This window comes from Macaca thibetana, chromosome 2, assembly GCF_024542745.1.
Source record: "Macaca thibetana thibetana isolate TM-01 chromosome 2, ASM2454274v1, whole genome shotgun sequence".
Taxonomy (NCBI): domain Eukaryota; kingdom Metazoa; phylum Chordata; class Mammalia; order Primates; family Cercopithecidae; genus Macaca; species Macaca thibetana.
In genome coordinates this window covers 165,900,540-165,920,610 of record NC_065579.1, presented here as the reverse complement: position 1 = coordinate 165,920,610, position 20,071 = coordinate 165,900,540, and the positions used below count along the sequence as shown (strand labels likewise).

At 39.5% G+C, this 20,071-nt stretch overlaps 1 protein-coding gene across 1 annotated transcript in view; it reads right to left on the bottom strand.

Annotated features, from left to right (window-relative positions):
- The window catches only part of MYH15 (myosin heavy chain 15), a 128,966-nt gene extending 110,217 nt beyond the window's left edge, over window positions 1–18,749 (bottom strand). The window contains exons 1-9 of the mRNA XM_050781421.1: window positions 18,662–18,749; window positions 13,992–14,098; window positions 9,979–10,122; window positions 8,384–8,540; window positions 7,724–7,751; window positions 6,322–6,415; window positions 4,361–4,453; window positions 1,716–1,779; window positions 1,117–1,212 (exon numbers count right to left, since the gene is read on the bottom strand). Coding sequence (XP_050637378.1) covers window positions 1,117–1,212; window positions 1,716–1,779; window positions 4,361–4,453; window positions 6,322–6,415; window positions 7,724–7,751; window positions 8,384–8,540; window positions 9,979–10,122; window positions 13,992–14,098; window positions 18,662–18,749 — 871 coding nt within the window. The remainder of the gene's footprint in view (window positions 1–1,116; window positions 1,213–1,715; window positions 1,780–4,360; window positions 4,454–6,321; window positions 6,416–7,723; window positions 7,752–8,383; window positions 8,541–9,978; window positions 10,123–13,991; window positions 14,099–18,661) is intronic.
- Between the last annotated feature and the right edge of the window lie 1,322 nt (window positions 18,750–20,071).

Genomic DNA, 20,071 nt, shown 5'->3' with positions numbered 1-20,071 from the left:
TGTTTATGGCACTATCATTCTCCTAATCAAATCACAAAACTTGGGGATATTTTTGACTCATCACTCTTCCTCACTCCTACATTCAGTCACTACCAAGACCTGTTTATTCTTCCATGCATCTATCCCTTTTCCCCCACCCTTCCATTCCCAGACACTCTTTTAGATCACTGTCTTGTCATCTCATACTGGGACATTTGCAATCCCTTCCATCCAAATCTCTGCCTCCACACCATCCTGCCCATTACCAGCTTAATCGTCCCAAATACTGCCCTCAATAAATCATGACCTCCTATTGCCTCACTCCCCACAACACACTCACACACTTGCTCTGCTAACTCCCTGAGTTCAGAAACCATCAGAATAAAATCTCCACTATTCCTCTATGCAAATCTTTTCCTTTAGTCAAACTGGTCTCTCTGTTCCCTGCTCCTGCTTTGCCCTTTCCCAACATTGTGTACACTCTTCCTCCTACCAGAAGTAGCCTCCACTCTTCACTTTGTCGACTGAATCCCCTTCCCATTCTTCGTTTCCCAACCTAAATTCCCCTTCTTTATAAAACTCCTGAGCCAGACACGGTGGTTCACACCTGTAATCCCAGCACTTTGGGAGGCCAAGGTGGGAGGATTTCTTGAGGCCAGGAGTTTGAGACCAGCCTGGCCAACATGGTGAAACCCCATCTCTACTAAAAAAGAAAAAAGAGAGGAAACTCCCATTGACCACCACACACTATGATGCTATCTCCCTCCCCGGGTCTCTTATCTTTACCACTCATGTAGTTCTAATTAAGGCCTTAAATTAATGCTTTTATACACACACACACACACACACACACACACACACTCACCCACTCACCTCTGCTGGGTATCCTACCCACTTTCAAACACTCTTCTTCCTTTTGCTACCAAATTGAAAAAGAAGTGTTGCCATTTACTGTCTGTCCATATAAAATTATACAACACTAGTTCTATAATTGGTTCAACTCCCTAAGTTTTAAGGATGAATATACTGAAGTCTAAATAGGCTAAGAAACTTACTGAATAACACTTTTTCATCCCCCAAATATGGCTTATTTTTCTTGTTTTGGAATAACCCTAAGCTCCAGAATCCTACACTTACCATGAAGCTCTTTTTGTCCAGATAGAATTTGATAGAATATGTGGTAGTTCCTCTCTCCAGGCTGCTGGAAAATCACCCTGGACTTTTCAAGAAAATCTGGATGATGAGAAATGAATAAAGATTCATACTTAGGCATTCTTGCAAAATGTAGAACAAAAGTAATCAGGCTGAGTGCAGTGGCTCACAACTGTAATCCCAGCATTTTGGGAGGCCGAGGTGGGAGGAGCACTTGAGGCCAGGAGTTTGAAACCAGCCTGTGCAACATAGTGAGACCCCGTTTCCACAAAGAAAAATTTTAAAAATTAGCTGGGCATGGTGGCACATGCCTGTAGCTGCAGCTACTTGAGAGGCTGAGGTAGAGGATTGCTTGATCCCAGGAGTTTGAGGCTGCAGTGAGCCATGATCGTGCCATGGCACTCCAGCCTGAACAACAGAGTGAGACCCTGTCAAGAAAGAAAAGAAAAGAAAGAAAGAAGGAAGGGAGAAAGAGAAAGAGAGAGAGAGAAAAGGAAAGGAAAGGAAAGAAAAGAAAGAAAAGAAAAGAAAAGAAAAGAAGGAAGAAGGAAAAAAAGTAATCAGATAGTGCAATGACTACTTACAGATATCAATGTCCACAGATGACAGCATGCCTCTGGCACCAAAGTGCATCCTGATGAATTTGCCCTAGTGTGGACACAGAACACACTCAGACACAGAACACAGTTTCCTATTCAAATTTTCCAAGCACTTGCAATGGCTTCACTATATGTAACTCTCAAAACGACTACTTCCTCAAAAGTAAGAAACAAACAAACCAGAAAAAAAAAAAAAAAAAAAAAAAAAGAACAGAAAAATGCAATGTGGGTTTGAGATGAGATAGCACCAGCTAATATCTGGAGGAAGCCAGAATGATTGTCAGGACTAGCAGTGGTTCTGGCTTGTAGCCCCAAATCTGCTGATTGCTACCTGTGTATTCTTGCGGGCACTGTGAAATCTCTCTGGGCCTCACTGTTCTTATCTAAAGATAATAAAAATATTTCCTCATCATATTTGTTTGTTCATTCACCAACATTCATTGAGCATCTACTAAGATCCAGGTAACCTTCTAGGCACTAGAGATACCACATAAGAAAAATAGACATGGTCCCTACCCTCACAAACCTTATAGGCTAGTGGGTAAGCAGTTACTGCAACAGCTCTGACATAAAATCACAAGAAAAGCCAGTATCCTAGAACTTAGAAAGTCAGAGAAAGAGGGGGCATAAAATGGAGTTGAAGAGGTAGACAAACTCCATATCATGTAAGCCATGTAGAACATGGGAAAGGGTAGGGTTTTATTTTTTGTGTGCTTGGGAGACATTGTAAGGTTTTAAGCAGAGGAGTGATGTGATCTAATTTGTTTCAAAGCACACCTTGGCCTAAAGAATAGACAGATACTCTTTCTTCCTTATCAGTGAAAAGCCATAAGGCAGGATCTAGAGGGGCAGAAATGCTGTCCAGAGGTGCCAGCACCCATGTCAGAATGCCAGATGCAGCTAAGGAGGTGGCACCATCTGGTTGCAGCTAGAGCCTGTGGGATGAGGATGCTGGAACAGGGAGGAAGTCAGCCTGGTGGAGGTTGGCCCATGCCAGGAAGGCACCAGGGCAGGACAGCAGCCTGGCAAGAAGAGGTGAGTAGCTCTGTACAGGGGGATCGAACAGGTATATTAAAATATGTAGGACAGTGGGAGTCACACACACAAACACACATGTATATATACCCATACATACAAACGCGCAGGTACATATATATGTGTGCACATACACATATACAGAGGTATATGTATACATATCTATTTAGTATTAATTGAAAATTTTAACCCAGATTTCTTGATTATTTTGAACTCCTTTTTTTTTTCTTCTCTCTTCTTTCTTTCCTTCCATTGATCCATCTTCATGCTTATTTTTCTCCTCTACTTCTTTCCTTCTGTCTTTCCAACTTTTCTCTCCTTTCTGTTCTCTTCTTCATCGTTTTTTAAGGCAAGTTCCTGCTCTGTCACCCAGCCGGAGTGTAGTGGTATCATCATAGCTCATTGCAGCCTCAAACACCTGGGTTCAAGTCATCCTCCTGCCTCAGCCACTTGAGTAACTGGGACTACAGGTGCACACGACCACTCCAGGCTAATATTTGTGTTTTTAGCAGAGACAAAGTCTCACTGTGTTACCCAGGCTGATCTCGAACTCCTGGGCTCAAGTGATCTGCCCACTTCAGCCTCCCAAAATGTTAGGGTTACAGGCATGAGCCACCACACTTGGCTATCTTTCTTTTTACCTGATGTTTTTCCCTTTCTTCCTTTTATTTTTTTCCTTATCTTTCCTCTTTCCTTTTTAAAAATGTTCTTTTTCCATCCCTCTATTCCTTCCTTTTTCTTCCCTTGCTTTTTTTCCCCAGCTTTCTATCTTTCATGTTTCAGCAGAAAGTCCTTTAGCATTCTAACAAATCCCAAATCTACCAGTTGTTTTATGAACCAGTATTAGTGCCTGCTATGACCAGCCAGACACTGTAAGCACATCTAAATGTGAACAGAGCAGCTCTAAGGCTTTGGATGGAAACTAGCCAAATCAGCATGTGGTTATTATTTAATTATGCCGGGAGACTCAAACAGGAAGCCTTCTGCAAATTTTCTTGTGAATTATACAGTGGCTCCCTGCCACTCATTCTTGGCATAATATGAATTTGTTAAACTAGGTTTAGAAATCCAAATTCTTCCTCTTCCGTGGGAGTTCTAGTTATCAAAAGCTACTTAAAAATACTTTCTCATCAGACCCCCAAAAAAGTCTTCAGTGAAAAATATTCAGGGGTAAGGAGGCCATAGGCAAGAGTACAAACAGTAATTGTAGTAAGTGAATTAGGAAGTGCCTACTGGTTTAGGAAATTACGAAGGAGAAAATATTTCAAATATGTACAACGTAATAAAATATAAGGCATGATTATAATTTTTTGGGTGAGCTTCTCTACTGGGAGTGGAATTTGAAACTATTAAGATAAATGCTTTTTTCTTGAAATTGACCAAATAGAAACTCTTCAGATGTATATTTATTTATAAAAATTTAATTGTCTTAATGATATAGATGGTAAATGTTTGTGAGAAATCTAACATTACAAACTTTAATCAAAGAGCTTCTTTGGTGTTCTAGGATTTTTTTCATACCTATGTGCTTACATATGAGTTTTACCATTGCATACAAATTATACTTTGATATTATGCTAAATCATGTTACTTACAAAACGAGAGGAGTTGTCATTTCTCAGGGTTTTAGCATTTCCAAATGCTTCCAAGATAATATTCGCTTGCATGATTTGCTCTTCTAACGCCCCCTGAGACACATGAAAGAGAAGTACAGTTGATTAAGCTATTAGTAGAATTCTGTAATGTGGCAAGCCCTCCATCTCCAGGTCAAACCCCATTCTTGCTTTGATAACCAATGGCCAAAACCTGCTTCCAAATTTGGTTATATTATCTTGGAATGAGAAATCAGAAAAACAGTTGGATGACAGAGGCTAAAAATATACAATACCCCTATGAATACGTGGGAGCTCATTTATTTGCAATGCTTCTTTTTTGGTTGGCATTGGCCTGAGTGGGAAAAAAAAAATCGTCACCAAATAAAAAAGAAAAACATACCAGCTTATTTACAGACAAATATCATATCATGTATTTCCCCCATCATTAATCTTCCTCTCTTCCCATCTGATCTTTGTACCTGGAAATTTATCCTAGCATAATACAACAGACTCTTGGTGTTATTAAACTACACTTTTGCTTGCTTCTTTTCCTAAGTAATCTAGAGGTTCCCACCGAGTAGTGACTTTTAATAGTATTGATCTTGAATTTGAATCACGTGTGCTCAGGCTGATGGGCCAAAACATATCATCGACCTATCTACCATATCTACATGGCTTTGTTGTTTTCCAGTCAGCCTCAAAGACCCATTTTATGGGGGTAACTATATAGTATATGGTATTTAATAATTTATGGATTTATAAATATTATATCCCTTCTTATATCCCTTCTACTATATAATACTCCCCATTTTATGGGGGAACGTATATAGTACATCGTACTCAATAATTTATGGATTTATAAGTATTATATCCCTTCTCAGTAATATGGGTTTACTGTCCTTCAAATAAGTTAGAGAACATTATATATATATGAGCAAAGATTTCCATAGAAGTGTTATATATTATGTATTGTATTATATCATAAAACTCAATGGCTAAACCAAACCATTTAATGCACACCAAAAAAAAAAAAATCTAAAATGCTTGTAAAAACAAAGTTATAGATATAACTATCTATAAATAAAAGAGTTCAATGATATCCAAAGAAATCAGTAATCAAACTCAGGAATGTGGTCGTTAGAAAAGAAACTTCTATAGTTTAAAAATTGAGCCAGATGACTATTTTAATATATTTCTTACTTTGCAAAAACAGCAAACATCCAGTATCTAATTGAAAAAGCAAAATAATCATGCCAGACATAGAAAAATGAGAGGTCTAACAGCTCAATAACTCATTGATTTTGAGTTCCATTCAGCATTACCTAATTTTATTTTGCATACCAACGTGTATGGTCTTAGTTATCCTCTAGTTATTATGATGTCCATTAACATGTTAATGGAGCTAAACTAAAATGAACAAGTTTTTTTTTTGTTTTTTTTGTTTTTTTTAAATAGGGAAGGCAAAGGTTTTTCTGAACATGGTATGTGATTAACATTGAGGGATATGTCCATTAGGCATTTAGAACTTGATCCAGGAGTTAGGTATGAATGAAGAAAACTTTTATTGGTGCATATTTATGGGAATTTGATATCTCACAGTAGCTAAAGGGATTCAGAAATATCCAAGCCACCGATGACCCTAGACTTTAGGTAAGATGGTTTGAATCTTGAGGACTTAACTTACAGATCCAACAAACAAAGACCAGGCCAGAAAATGCCCCTTTAAGCAGATGTGAAATTGATTATGTAATTAATGTTTTCATGTTATTGTTTGGAGCACTTGATGATCCTCTCAAGGAGCAAAGGAAAGATTTAAAAAAAAAAAATACTTTTCTATGATTTGCAAATTGTCCTGTGGCACTTGTTGCCTCCTTACTTCCCAAAAGTGGTCAGGACAGAGCCTCCATGATCCAGTGGATAGGGCCACCTCATCTTTTCTGCCAAGCTATATAAACACTTACCGGCTTTTTCCTGGGTTCACTCATGGCTGCTATGGTGGCAAAATACTGGATAATATGTTTGCTGTTCACAGTCTTTCCAGCACCAGATTCTCCTCTGTGATTTGAAATTCAGTGACACAGTTAACTAGTTCTGATTATCAATGCAATGAAAGAAAGGTAATTTTGATTATATAGGCTATGGCAAGCAGGGAAGCTTTTACATAAAAGTAGAGCTTCTGATGGAACTTGAGGACATATTGACATTTAATTGGTTGGGAGAAAGGCAAGGACATTTCAGGCTGGAAAAACAGCATGGGCAAAAATCTGGAGTTAGAAAGATCACAAATTTTGTAAATATTAGGAAGCCTGTTCCTTATGGTCCTAATAACAAAGAGTAGGAAAGCGCCTCTTCTAACTAGACAAGGCTCCTCATGACCAGCTGTTCAAGAGATTTTCACATATGAAGGCTACCATACAGCCAAGTCCAACCCTCTTCTCAGAAAAAGGCTACCAATTACTTCACCGGGCAGTTGGGCTTTAGGCTTTCCCTTACCTTTGACAACCAGCTAACTTTGTAATGTGGGAAGAGCACAGTGGTAAATCTGTAGCCTCTTCAACATAAGCATCATTGAATCAAGGCCTTCCTGCCTTTATCTATACAAAACTCCAGAAAATAGTTTATCATCTCTATGAAAGTCTGAACTCCAACTGTTCATCTAGCTCTAAAATTCTGAGACCTTATGATTTCTCCTGGGATAACTGAAGCCAATGGAGAGCCCAATGTACAAGATGGTATCATCATCATTGCATGGGAAGGTAAAGGACTTTAGCACTTCACAGCCCCTTGAGTCTCAGTCACCATGCTGACACTTTACCTGGCCGGCCAGTACTCTTTTCATCAAAACTCACATACAATAAGATACCACTGTGACCCTTCCTTCTATCCTTTTCACTCCCTTTCTTATTTCTCTAAATGTCACCATCTTTTAGTTTTCACTGCTTCATGTACTTTGGCCTGCCCCAATCTGGCTTCCCACAACTGCTTCTTAAATGTTCCATGGGCATACCTACTGGACATTCAGCCCCTCTGCTTAGCCAGTCCAGAGGCTTTTGAAGGTGACCATTTGGGACAGTGTAGCTCTCTTAATCATCAAGAAAGTAATTAAGATCAGCTCATGCACTATTTCTAAAGGATCTCTGAAAATGAGGGAGGCAGACTAGCTGACACCATATTTGGAGTCATCACTGACTAAAGCACAATGACAATTTCCTGAGTATCTTTTTCTTACCTCAAAGGTATTGCACCTAAAGGGCAATTAATTCAAAGATGGTGAATCAAAGTTTTATTCCCAGTGAAATGGAGGTATCTATTTCCACTGAAACTTACTTCAGGCCAAAAAAGAAAAACAAGGCAAACACTTACGTAAAGAGTATAGACTGATTTTCTCGATCTACAAAAGAAAGAAAAATGCCAGAATATTCGAGGATTATGTATTAGTATGAACTTATTCAAAATTTCCCTAGCTACAATTTGAAATCAGACACAAGGGAAAGGATTAGCATCATTTATAGTTAGAAAAACATAGCACTCAAATGGTACAGAGTAAAATCGATTTTTTCTTGCCCCTGTGTATGCCAGTCATAAGAACATATAAATTAAAGGCCTATTTCTTTGCTCTACATACAAATGGTAACCAACTAATGATTGAGATTCTTGACACTTTAAGCCTTTTAAGAATCATTGTGTAATAATATCTATAGAATAACTTCTTTGTGCCAGACACTAGAGCAGATGCTTTATATAATAAAGGCTAACATCTACAGGGGGCTTACTCTGGGCCAGCCACTGGGCCAAGCACTTTAAATGCATTATCTCACTTTGATGTACAAACTAATCGGCCCAATAACCCTAGGAGGTAGGTACTATTTCGCCCACATTTTATCTAGAAGGAAACAGAGGCTTCAAGTGATTAGCTAACTGTAAAGGCCATGCTCCACTCACAATGCCTAAGTGCCTCTTAGGCACGTAGAAAAAAAGTAGATCAGATATTTTTACTTTTCATTTTGTAGGGCAGCTACTCACTGTGAAGCATGTCCTGAAAGGCATTATTGGCAACAGCAAAGATGTGAGGGGGAGCCTCTGATCGCCTCTTCCCTTTGTAGGCCGCCACGACTTCTTTCTTATACACGGGAAGCCATTTGTAAGGGTTTATGGTCACACAGAAGAGACCTGAATATGTCTGAGGGAAGATCAGAAAAGATTTCAGAAACTAGATTAGAAATACTTCCAGGTTTGTCAGCTCTTCCACTGTCAAGTAACATTTGCTCAAATGTTACTTATAAAGGAACTCAGAGGAGAGTTTTTGGAATCATGTAGAGAAGGGACTTCTAACAAGAAGAGACAGAACCAGGTTAGAGTAACATCAGGACCTGGGATTACCTCTCTCCTGAGAGACCTGCTAATTACTAACAAGTCTGACACATGGAGCTTCTGAAGACAGAGAGGACCCTAATGGTAGGACTGCAGAGATTTCAGTAACCAGCCATCAGGCATTTGAGGCCAGAGGGGATTCTCTGCCTCAGCAAGATTAGGGGTTTGATTTTTAGGGCACTGAGAAGGAATAGCTCATGTGGGTCACTCAGTCACTGAAGGGGTTGAATTATGGCCCCTAAATAGATATGTTTATGTCCTATTCTCCAGAGCCTGTGAATGTGATCTTATTTGGAAAAAATAGAGCCTTTACAAATGTAATTAAGGGTTAAGGGTCTCAAGATGATGACATCCAGGTGGGTCTTAAATACAATAACTTGTGTTTTTATAAAAGACACACACAGGAGAAGGTGATGTGACAATGGAGGCAGAGATGGAGTGATACAACCAAAAGGAATGCTAGAGCCGCTAGAAGCTGGAAGAGACAAGGAAAGATTCTCCCCCAAAGGCCTCCAGAGGGAGTGCAGCCCTGCTGATTGGATTTGATTTTGGACTTCTGGCCTCCAGCACTGTAAGAGAATAATTTCTGTTGTTTTAAGCCACCCAGCTTGTGGTAATTTTGTTATAGCACCCCAGGGAAACTAACACAGTTACGTGGTAAATCAGAGAGCTGAGGAGCAAGCTGGTTGCATGCCATGGTTCCTATGGCCACGGGTCCCAGATGCTACATCTTAGCTTAATCTACTCAGCACTGCTTCTGCTGCATAGGTTTTGAGCAAGTCAAAGAACCTGAGCAACCAACCATCATCAATTTAATGATGATGAAGAAATCATCTCACTCATTAATCACTAACTAGGTGACATGCATTGAACTAGGTGCTTTACCTACCTTCTTTTATTTAATACCCCAGGCTCCCATGGAGAGGCAGACATTGTTATCCCACTTTATAGATAAGGCAACTTCAAGAAGTTAGGAAACTTAACAAGCAAGTGACAGTGCTGATGGCTAGTCTGTCAGGCTCCAAGCCTCATGCTTTTAACTAAGGGTGATCTGTGGGAAGGCACATGAATGTTGACAAAATGAAATTGGGGAAATGCTAAGATAAGGTCCCTTCCCAGTAGACATTCCTCAGGGACTATCCCCGTGTGAGCATGCTTAGACTCAATGTGAGAGAGCACCCAGGAGAGACTGGGACGTGCAATCTGAGTGCCAGCATGACAGTTCAGCAGGAAAGCATATTACACACATAGATCATCCACTGGCCATAGCGCCGCTTCAGGGCATGCAGCACGGATGCCTCATTGAGGTGAGTCAGCATTGCCATATCTTCAATCATTTCAAACTCTGGAGGATTCATCTGCTGGATTTTGTCCTCTTTTATGCTCAGACTCTGCAGAGAGAAGAAAAATACATGATATATTCCCCTGTCTCCTATGCTTATTCATTTTCCCATGCATCAGAAAGAATATTCAGACTCAAAAAGAAAAAAATGATGCCTCATTAGGGGATGGGGCCAGAAGAAATTAAGCCAAACTTCATGGAAAAAAACAGGTGCTCCCTGAAAAAGTCCTCTCCTTCCCTAAAGATGAAGTAAACATAGTATTTTTGTTATATCAAGATTTTCTGTCATGCACTACCCTAATCTTGTGGCTTCTGGCTAGCCCTGATTGACTCTAAGAGTACATAGATCACATTATGCATGATCTAACCCCCAACTTCCAGCCCTTGATGTCCCAACATACCTTGGAAATTTAGAAGCAGCAGCTTGGAGTGGAGGATTAAGGAGGCAGACCTTTTCCTTCCAGACCTAGTTCAAAACCTGTCTCCTCCCTCAAACCTTCCCAACTACTCCAGCTTATTAGTTTGTCCTCTTTTGTTAAGTCTTACCACTTGTACTATCTTTACATTAATACTCTTGTGTATGTTTTAATAATTGACTATGTTAGACTATTTTCTGGCTAGACTATAAATACCTTAAGAAGGATTTTTGATGTTGTCTTCTTTAATGACATTCAAAAACTTGGACATGCATGTTCATTTTTGATGTTGTTGTCTTAATAACTATAATTATTAAATGCTTAGTAACTATAATCACAATGCTTGGGATATGGTAAATAATAAATATTAATATCTTGATGAATATGGATGCATTTCTAGTATCAAATACTTTCTTGAGATTCTTCTCACAGGTTTCCTAACACCCTTTCTATACCCCTTTTCCATGATTAATACATATTTGTGTCAATTGATTGCCCCATTTAATCCTAGTTGGTGATGGCTTCTTCCCAAGGCTCTCACACTCTTTACATTCTTGATTCAATTTCTATCCATCTGTCTTCTTCGACATTGTTCTAACAGTAATCCCTCTTCTTTTGAGTCCCTTCACTTTCTGTATTTCAAGGACTCCTCATCTCCCCTCAAACCCATGCAGAACGTAATCCTATCTCATACATCTTCAAAAACCTCCCCTTTTCCCTAATTCTATTATTGTATTTTTTTCATTACCAACTTTCATCGATAAGTAGTACTTTACACCCACTGGATTTATTGCCTTTGTTAATGTTACAAAGACCAAAGGTGATTGGAAGTGTAGTCACTTCTAACATGAGGAAGAGGAATCCTGGAGCCAGGGAGACAAAGAGTAAAGCTAGGGGAATGGGACCTTCATAACATGAAGGAAGGACAAGCAGGACAAAATAAACCACCTTCAGACTCTTCTTTCTACCTGCATTAATGGCTTTCATGCTCTTCTTTGTATGGTTGTAACCACATCATAGTCATAAATCACCTTAAGTGCTGTTGAAGGCAAAGTAGTTTGTTTTAGAGAATGTGCTCAGAAGAGCAAGCCTCACATCTGGAGGCCTAATAAAATTGAGTTGGTCATCATTAAGAAAATGAGAAGACAATACATAGACTGAGAGAAAATATGTACAAATAATACATGTGATAAGGGATTTGCATCCAGAAAGTAAAAAGAACTCTTACAACTGAATAATGGAGAGGCAATAGCCCAATTAAAAAAATGGGCAAAGAGTTTGAATAGACATTTCCCTGAAGGAGATAAACAAATGGCCAATATGTACATGAAAAGATGCTCAACGTCATTAGTCACTAGGGAAATGCAAATAAAAATCACATTCAAATACCACTTTATGCCCAACAGAATGACTGTAATCAAAAAGAAAATAAAATGTGCTTGTAAGAATATGGAGAAAGTTTCATTCTTATATGTTGCTGATGGAAATGTAAAATGGTAGCCACTTTGGAAAGCAGTTTGGAAATTTCTCAAAATGCTTAATACAGAGTTACCATATGATCCAGCAAATGCACTCCCAAGAGAAATGAAAACATGTGTCCCCACAAAAACTTGCACATGCATGTTCATAGAAACATTATTCATAATAGACAGAACATACAAACAACCCAGTAATAATCAACTGATGAATGGATGAACAACATGGTATATCCGTAAAATGGAATACTATTTATCCATAAAAGGGAATGAAATAAATATTTATTCATGTGACAATGTGAATGAACCTCAAAAACATTATGCTAAGTGAAAGAAGCCAGAAACAAAAGGCCACTGATTCTATGCTCGTGTTTATCTGAACTTGCTAGAATAGGCAAATCTATAGAGATAGAAAGTAGATCAGTGATTGCCTGGAGCTGGTGCAGGAGGAAAGAAGGGGGAATGACTGCTAATAGGCACAAGATTTCTTTGGGGGATCTTTTCTAATAAAATACTGTCCCAAGGCTAAATGACCCTGACTGAGTCTCTATTTCTTCGTTTACTGATTTAGGACTAAGGAAAATTTCTTGCTGAATTTTCCCTTGTCCACCTATTTATGTTCCAGTTGAAAAGGACCAAGTTCTTTTCTTAATTTCATGAAGAGTCAAATAACATCTACCTAATTTGAGATTTTTTTACATAACAAATATTGACTGTCAGGAAGACATATGAAAGCATTCTGTGTGGTAGTTTATGAGTGGCTTCCAGAATTTTAAAAATCAGATGGCAACACGTTAGATGGTAAATTGCCTAAAAACAAATAGAGCATTAAAAAGACAAACTTTCTTGATATCAACAATATCTGCTTGTTATAGGATGTGGCTTGTTATGGATTTGGGAAGAGACAGAATTTAAAGGAGTTTAGAGAAGTGAATATTGGCAGGGAATCATCTGTAAAATCTATAAGGAAGCGTTCATTGAAGTAGGATAAAAATGGGGCCCAGCTTATACCATGGGGTGGCAGGTAATGTGAAGTCAGCAATATAGGCAAAGGTTCTGAGAGTGAGCTGTCTTCTCAATGTTACCCTGCCTCTCTGAATGCCTTGGTGGCAGGGAGAAGGGGCTGGGGGTATTATGGCTTCACTACACATTTCCTCTGTGAAACAGTCCAGCTTGTACCCCAACACTTGGCATAACCTTTTCTTTCAAAGGTCATAGGTGACCTCCTAATTCTGAAATCCAAGACTTTCTCCAACTCTTAATCTCCTTCTGTAGCATTTGTCATTACTGACCATTCACGCATCACTTGGTCTCTGTGACACTATGCCATTTTTACTCAAATTATACATCTCATTCTTGATCCTACAAACACAACTTTCTTCATGATTCCTTAAGTCATTATTCATCCCACAGGATACCTTTTTAAAAAAATACTAACTTGAAACATTGATGAAAAAGTGGAAATGGCTGTGAGTTCTGGTCAATAATCTTTGCCACTGGCAATTGTGTTACTCTGATTTATTCACTGTTCTTCATTAAATCTTTGATGGTAAGAGGAGTATTTTTCTGTTTGTTTATTTGTTTTTGGTGACAGGATCTCACTCTGGTTGCTCAGGCTGGGGTGCAACCAGAGTGGGATCCCTGCTCACTGCAACCTCGACCTCCCCAGATTCAGGTGATCCTCCCACCTCAGCCTCCCAAGTAGCTGGGACTACAAGCACATACCACCACACCTGGCTTATTTTTGTATTTTTTGTAGAGACAGGATTTTGCCATGTCACCCAGGCTGGTCTCAAACTCCTGGGCTCAAGCAATCTGTCCGCCTCGGCCTCCCAAAGTGCTGAGATTACAGGCATGAGCCATTGTGCCCATTGACTTAAGGAGGAGCTTCTTAAAATGAATGACTTCACAGTGAGTCAGTGGTATCTCCTACTCCAGGTCTTTAATTAAAATATTATAGAAATAATATATTTAGTTATTTGATAGAGAACATAGTCATCAACACAATGAAATAAAAATTTCTTTACCTTTCCATCTGTTGTCTCAACAATTACTGTTCCATCATCTTCACTCCCTTTTACCTCAGCCTCGATATAAGCGTTCTCACCATCAGGAATCCAGCATTTCTTCTTCCCTGTAGAGAAAAAAAAATGGATTATAGCTATAGTACTTACAGAAATATACACTGGACACTTTCATACTGATAGATCTAATCTCATTTCTGCTAAATCGGCTTGTTGACTACAGGAACTTGCAAAGTTAGATAAAATCATGAAAGCTCATCCTGAAGACACACTCACTCACATAATGGCTCTACAGGAACAAGAAACATCTCAGCAAGCGGCAGCTTGGGGGCGCCATAGATCATTTTGCTACAAGACAGTTACCTCCCAACACCCCTTCCAACCCCAACACTTTCCTCCACTCACACCCCAGGATTTAGGTAACCACCTAACCGCCCTGGTGCTTGCACCCCTTCCAGATACCCTCCCCAAAAAAACTCATTCAGAAAGGTCTGGGAACAACTAAGTGAAAATTTAGATTAATGGTTACGTTCTTCAGTGTTTCTTTAGACCTCATGTCTAATCTTGGAGTGAAAGTCAGCTAAGTGAAATTACATGGTTGAATTGGCAGGGGGGCAGGTTGAGAAGAGAGAATATGGGTTGTTTATGTCACACAACATAACCAGCTCATATTATTTGCCCCCCATATGTTCTTTTTCTCTCTTCACCTTTCTCACTCCCATACCCTATCCCTAAGCAAAGTAGCCCTCCATAAACTGATTAACCAACAAGAGGTCTGGGGTGAAATGAGCCAGAACTCTTATGAACACCTGAGGCAGCTTCTCTTTCTCTCCCACTTGAAGCAGATAGTGATGATGAATAAAAACTATGATTTTAAGGGCCTGGGTGCAGTGGCTCACATTCATAATTCTAGCACTTCGGGAGGTCAAGGTGAGAGGATATCCTGACCCCAGGAGTTCAAGAGTAGCCTGGGCAATATAGCAAGACCCTTTACTCCCCCAGTCCTGTCTCTACAAAAAAACAAATAAGGCCAGATGCGGTGGCTCACGCCTGTAATCCCAGCACTTTGGGAGGCTGTGGCGGGCGGATCATGAGGTCAGGAGATCGAGACCATCCTGGCCAACATGGTGAAATCCCATTTCTACTAAAAATACAAAAATTAGCTGGGCATGGTGACATGTGCCTGTAATCCCAGCTACTCAGGAGGCTGAGGCAAGAGAATCACTTGAACCAGGGAGTCGGAGGTTGCAGTGAGCAGAGATCCCACTACTGCACTCCAGCCTGGGTGACAGAGTGAGACTCTGTCTCAAAAATAAAAAATAAAAAAATAAAAATTAGGCAGGTGTGACGATGCATGACTGTAGTCTTAGCTACTCAGGAGACTGAATGAGGAAGTTCACTTGAACCCAGGAGTTGGCTCATTTTCCTTTTAAAGTATATATATGTGTGTATATATATGTATATGTAATATATCACACTTTCCTTTTGAAGGAAAGTGAATATTTTATATATATATATATATATATATGAAAATGAGCCTTAATAGAAGCTCACAGAAGTCCCCAGGTCACAGCTACTCAGGTAGATGGGGAAAGCCTTTGGCTGAAAAGGGGAAAATGCTAGCCAATGAATGGCTAGGGAAGACACAGGTAAAAACCCCACTATAACCACAGCACTAACAGGTAATGTGAACTCAGTCACAACCATCACCTCTAATATACGAGTCACAAAAGCTAGAGAGGGCTCACTGCAGCAGGACAGATGGTCCTTATTTCCCAGAGGAAGGCAGTAAGACTGGGGAAGGAGTGTGTACAAAAGAGCTGAAGTTGGGCACCATTCGCCCCTTCTTCCACCATGCTTGTTTCTGCAAAGAATTTGGTTGCTCATGACTTTCTTGCTATCAGCGCTGCCTTCTTCGTTTCCCTGATTACAAACAATTCACCACTAAAACTGCTTGGCAAGAGGAGTTTATGTTCCCATCTAGCTGATTGTGCATTTGCTTTCTACTTATCGTTTGTGTTTTAAATACTGGCTTTGCATTGTATTCATTATTTTGGTCCCTTTTTGCAAAAACTGATTTTGCTTTGTGTTATGTCTATGAAAATATGCTTGTTTTTGAAAAGCACCCAGTTAGCATACATTTTTTGTGTATGTTTAAGGTAAAATGCTGTGCATTTTAAACCAAATGTTATCACTTGGAAGAAACTTGAAGGTCACCTGGCACAGACTCTCTCCCTCTGTATCTCTCTCTCTTTTTAGAAAAAGAACCTTGGGAGAGAGATGAAGAGAGTTGCCCATAGTCACATAGCTAATTAGTGGCAGTCACTGTAATAATGTCTCTAGAAATGAGATCATCCACCTCCTGAATCAGTGCTTCTCCATTACAGCCTGCCTCCTCTAACACATGCTTAGCTTTTTCTCCTCCAATTCTTCTCTTCAGGAGTAGGCTCATCGCCTGCCTCATGATGAAGTCTCTCTTTTACCACCCCTGGAAAAACTTAGTAGGGGATAAAAATTATCAGAAATCCTTTCTCATCTGAGGCCCAAACCCTGACAGGGGCATTTTAAAAAATGAAGTAAATGAACTCCGTCAATTTTAATTCCTGGTGTTCATGAATAATGCAGAGCTGGAAATGCAGATAGCAATGGATTTGAGTGAGACAGCCAGAATTTTAACACTGGCTTTGCTTGTAACAAGATATAAAGCCACATGTCTTCATCTCTTTTGGCCGTTCATATTCTCATCTGTAAAGTAGGCCTTTTCCTATATGATTTCATAGCTTTAGACAATTAAATATCTTTTCCAATATAAAGCTAATATGTGCTTATTGAAGAAAACTTGAAGAGTAATGTATGAAGAAAAGAATGTTTTTAATCACCCATAATCAAACAACTCAGAGATAGCCACTGTTACGTATTTGAAGTATTTCTTTTGACTTGTTTTTCTAGGATATCGATTAAATCGGGGGTAATACTATATTCAGTTTTAGAGTTATTTTAAATAGATTGCTTACATGTTCTAATATAAGAATTATTTACATTTGGCTTTGGACTGGTGTTCTGTCTTAGCTCTAAAACCACTTGGGCTTCTTCACTGACACCCAGGAATTCTAGTTTTCCTTCTCAGGTATCATAATAATACATTATACTTATTTTTGTCACATTTATAGTCTCATTTGGTCCTCACAGCAATGGAGGAAGGTAGACAGGACAAGTATTATCTCCTTTGACAAATGAGGAAACCAGAGCTCAATAAAGTGAGGTGATTTGCTCTAATTACCCAGCCAGAGATGGTCAAGGACAGGGAATTTGAACCCAAGACTACCTGCTAAATACTTGTCATCACACTGCTTCCATTTGACCCGAGTTCAAAAGAGCAAACTCCATTGTCTACCAGCCTGGGAAGACGAACAACTTTTGCTAACACTTGTCTCTTTGCTGCCAGTGCATTTCTATGAGGAAGGATTGTTTGGTCCAAAAAATTAATAGAAAATTATTTACATTGCTATGTTTTAAGTAATTATTTACGGTGCTGACTTTAATAAATGCATCATCCAATTATCTCTAATGCTTAGGCCCAATTTTTTTTTTTCTTCCTGGCACCACTATTATCTTGTCCTCCATTATCTAACTACCTGCGATAAGCCTCTGCATGACCAGTTCTGACCTCAGGGATAGTTCGGTTATTGTTTTTGATTTGATGGATTATAATTAGCCTAAAATCTAATCACAGTCATGAATCCAATGACTGGAAACTGGGAACTGATCCAGGACTGGTCTGTGATGGAAATATAATATCCTCCATAACTGGCTTGAATTATAATTGGTCATATTGAAGTCTAATGTTGACTAATTCTGAATACTAGAACAACATTCAGCAAGTCCTTCTGTTGCACCTACTGAATAATTTTGGATTAAGACATGTAGGTAGCTTGATGCTATATCACACTGTGAATCTGATTTCTACATCTCCAATTAGCTGAAATTCAACACAGACATGTAAAGGTAGCAGGAAAAAGAATAACATTTTAGAGATTTCAATGTAGAACTTAGCCTTTTTTTTTTTTTAAAGGCTAAATCCTCATTAACCTTTGTCCTTGCCTGTAACTACCAAGGAATTATGAATCAGGGTGAGCAAGTCTCCTAATTATCTTTTGCTTAGTGTTGGCTGAGTGACCCTGCTGACCTAGAAGACCGCCAGAGGCAAAGCTCCAACATCAGAAAATTCTGGAGAGCCAGAGACAACTTCAAAGTCTGCAGCCTTACCAGAGTCTTTCCCTTTCTTCTTCCCCACAATGTACAAACATCACCTACCAGTCTAAGTCACAGGCCCCTCGCTCTACTGTGGCATTCACTGATAACTAAGAGGTTTCTAGGAAAGGCTTTGTCTGTGGCCATTCCTGCAGGTGTCTGTGTTACAACAGGGGCTCCTTGAAGAGAAAACCTGTCTTAGGACCAAGTGTGTAGGGCCCGGGCCTAGGCTGCCTCCCAGCCACCATTCCTACCCTGAATACTCAGAGGCCTTCAATTGCTCAGTTTCCTAGAGGCTGCTCACACCCCAAGCAAATAAGTTAGGCTCTAGAACTGATGGCTCCTCTCTATCAATCAAATATCTTAGTCACCACCTTGAAGGAGCAAAATAAAGTGAAGCCAGCAGCCACCACATGTCTCACCGTCCAAGGCTGTGGCCTGTAGTAGAAGCAGCTCAGCTTCGCTTCTTCTGAGGAAGGCTGCGGCTTCTCCAAGCTCTGACAGATCCATCCTTATTAAAGCAATCCACCAAAACAAGGCTAGGCCTAAACGTGAGTAGAAAAGATTCACTCTGGGAAAAAAAAAAAAAAAAATTGGTACAGAGAAGAAAAAAGTGGAAATCAAGCTCTAAATGAGCAATCATTCATATACATAGACCAAAGAGTGTTAAGTTTTCCTATTACTACCTGTGCCTCTTCTTTCTCTTTGCTGTGTCTCAAATTTATACAAAATTGGACTCAAGAATATCTGACTCTAGCAGGGCTGACTTACCCACTAGACATAGAAGGTACAGTGCCTGAGGCCCATGGTGCTCTTAGGGGCCCATGAAAATGTTTAATTTATTTTTATTTTTTATTTTTTATTATTTTTTTAAAATTTATTTATTATTATTATACTTTAAGTTGTAGGGTACATGTGCATAACGTGCAGGTTTGTTACATATGTATACTTGTGCCTTGTTGGTGTGCTGCACCCATCAACTCGTCATTGACATCAGGTATAACTCCCAATGCAATCCCTCCCCCCTCCCCCCTCCCCCCTCCCCATGATAGGCCCTGGCGTGTGATGTTCCCCTTCCTGAGTCCAAGTGATCTCATTGTTCAGTTCCCACCTATGAGTGAGAACATGCGGTGTTTGGTTTTCTGTTCTTGTGATAGTTTGCTAAGAATGATGGTTTCCAGCTGCATCCATGTCCCTACAAAGGACACAAACTCATCCTTTTTTATGGCTGCATAGTATTCCATGGTGTATATGTGCCACATTTTCTTAATCCAATCTGTCACTGATGGACATTTGGGTTGATTCCAAGTCTTTGCTATTGTGAATAGTGCCACAATAAACATACGTGTGCATGTGTCTTTATAGCAGCATAATTTATAATCCTTTGGGTATATACCCAGTAATGGGATGGCTGGGTCATATGGTACATCTAGTTCTAGATCCTTGAGGAATCGCCATACTGTTTTCCATAATGGTTGAACTAGTTTACAATCCCACCAACAGTGTAAAAGTGTTCCTATTTCTCCACGTCCTCTCCAGCACCTGTTGTTTCCTGACTTTTTAATGATCGCCATTCTAACTGGTGTGAGATGGTATCTCATTGTGGTTTTGATTTGCATTTCTCTGATGGCCAGTGATGATGAGCATTTTTTCATGTGTCTGTTGGCTGTATGAATGTCTTCTTTTGAGAAATGTCTGTTCATATCCTTTGCCCACTTTTTGATGGGGTTGTTTGTTTTTTTTCTTGTAAATTTGTTTGAGTTCCTTGTAGGTTCTGGATATTAGCCCTTTGTCAGATGAGTAGATTGCAAAAATTTTCTCCCATTCTGTAG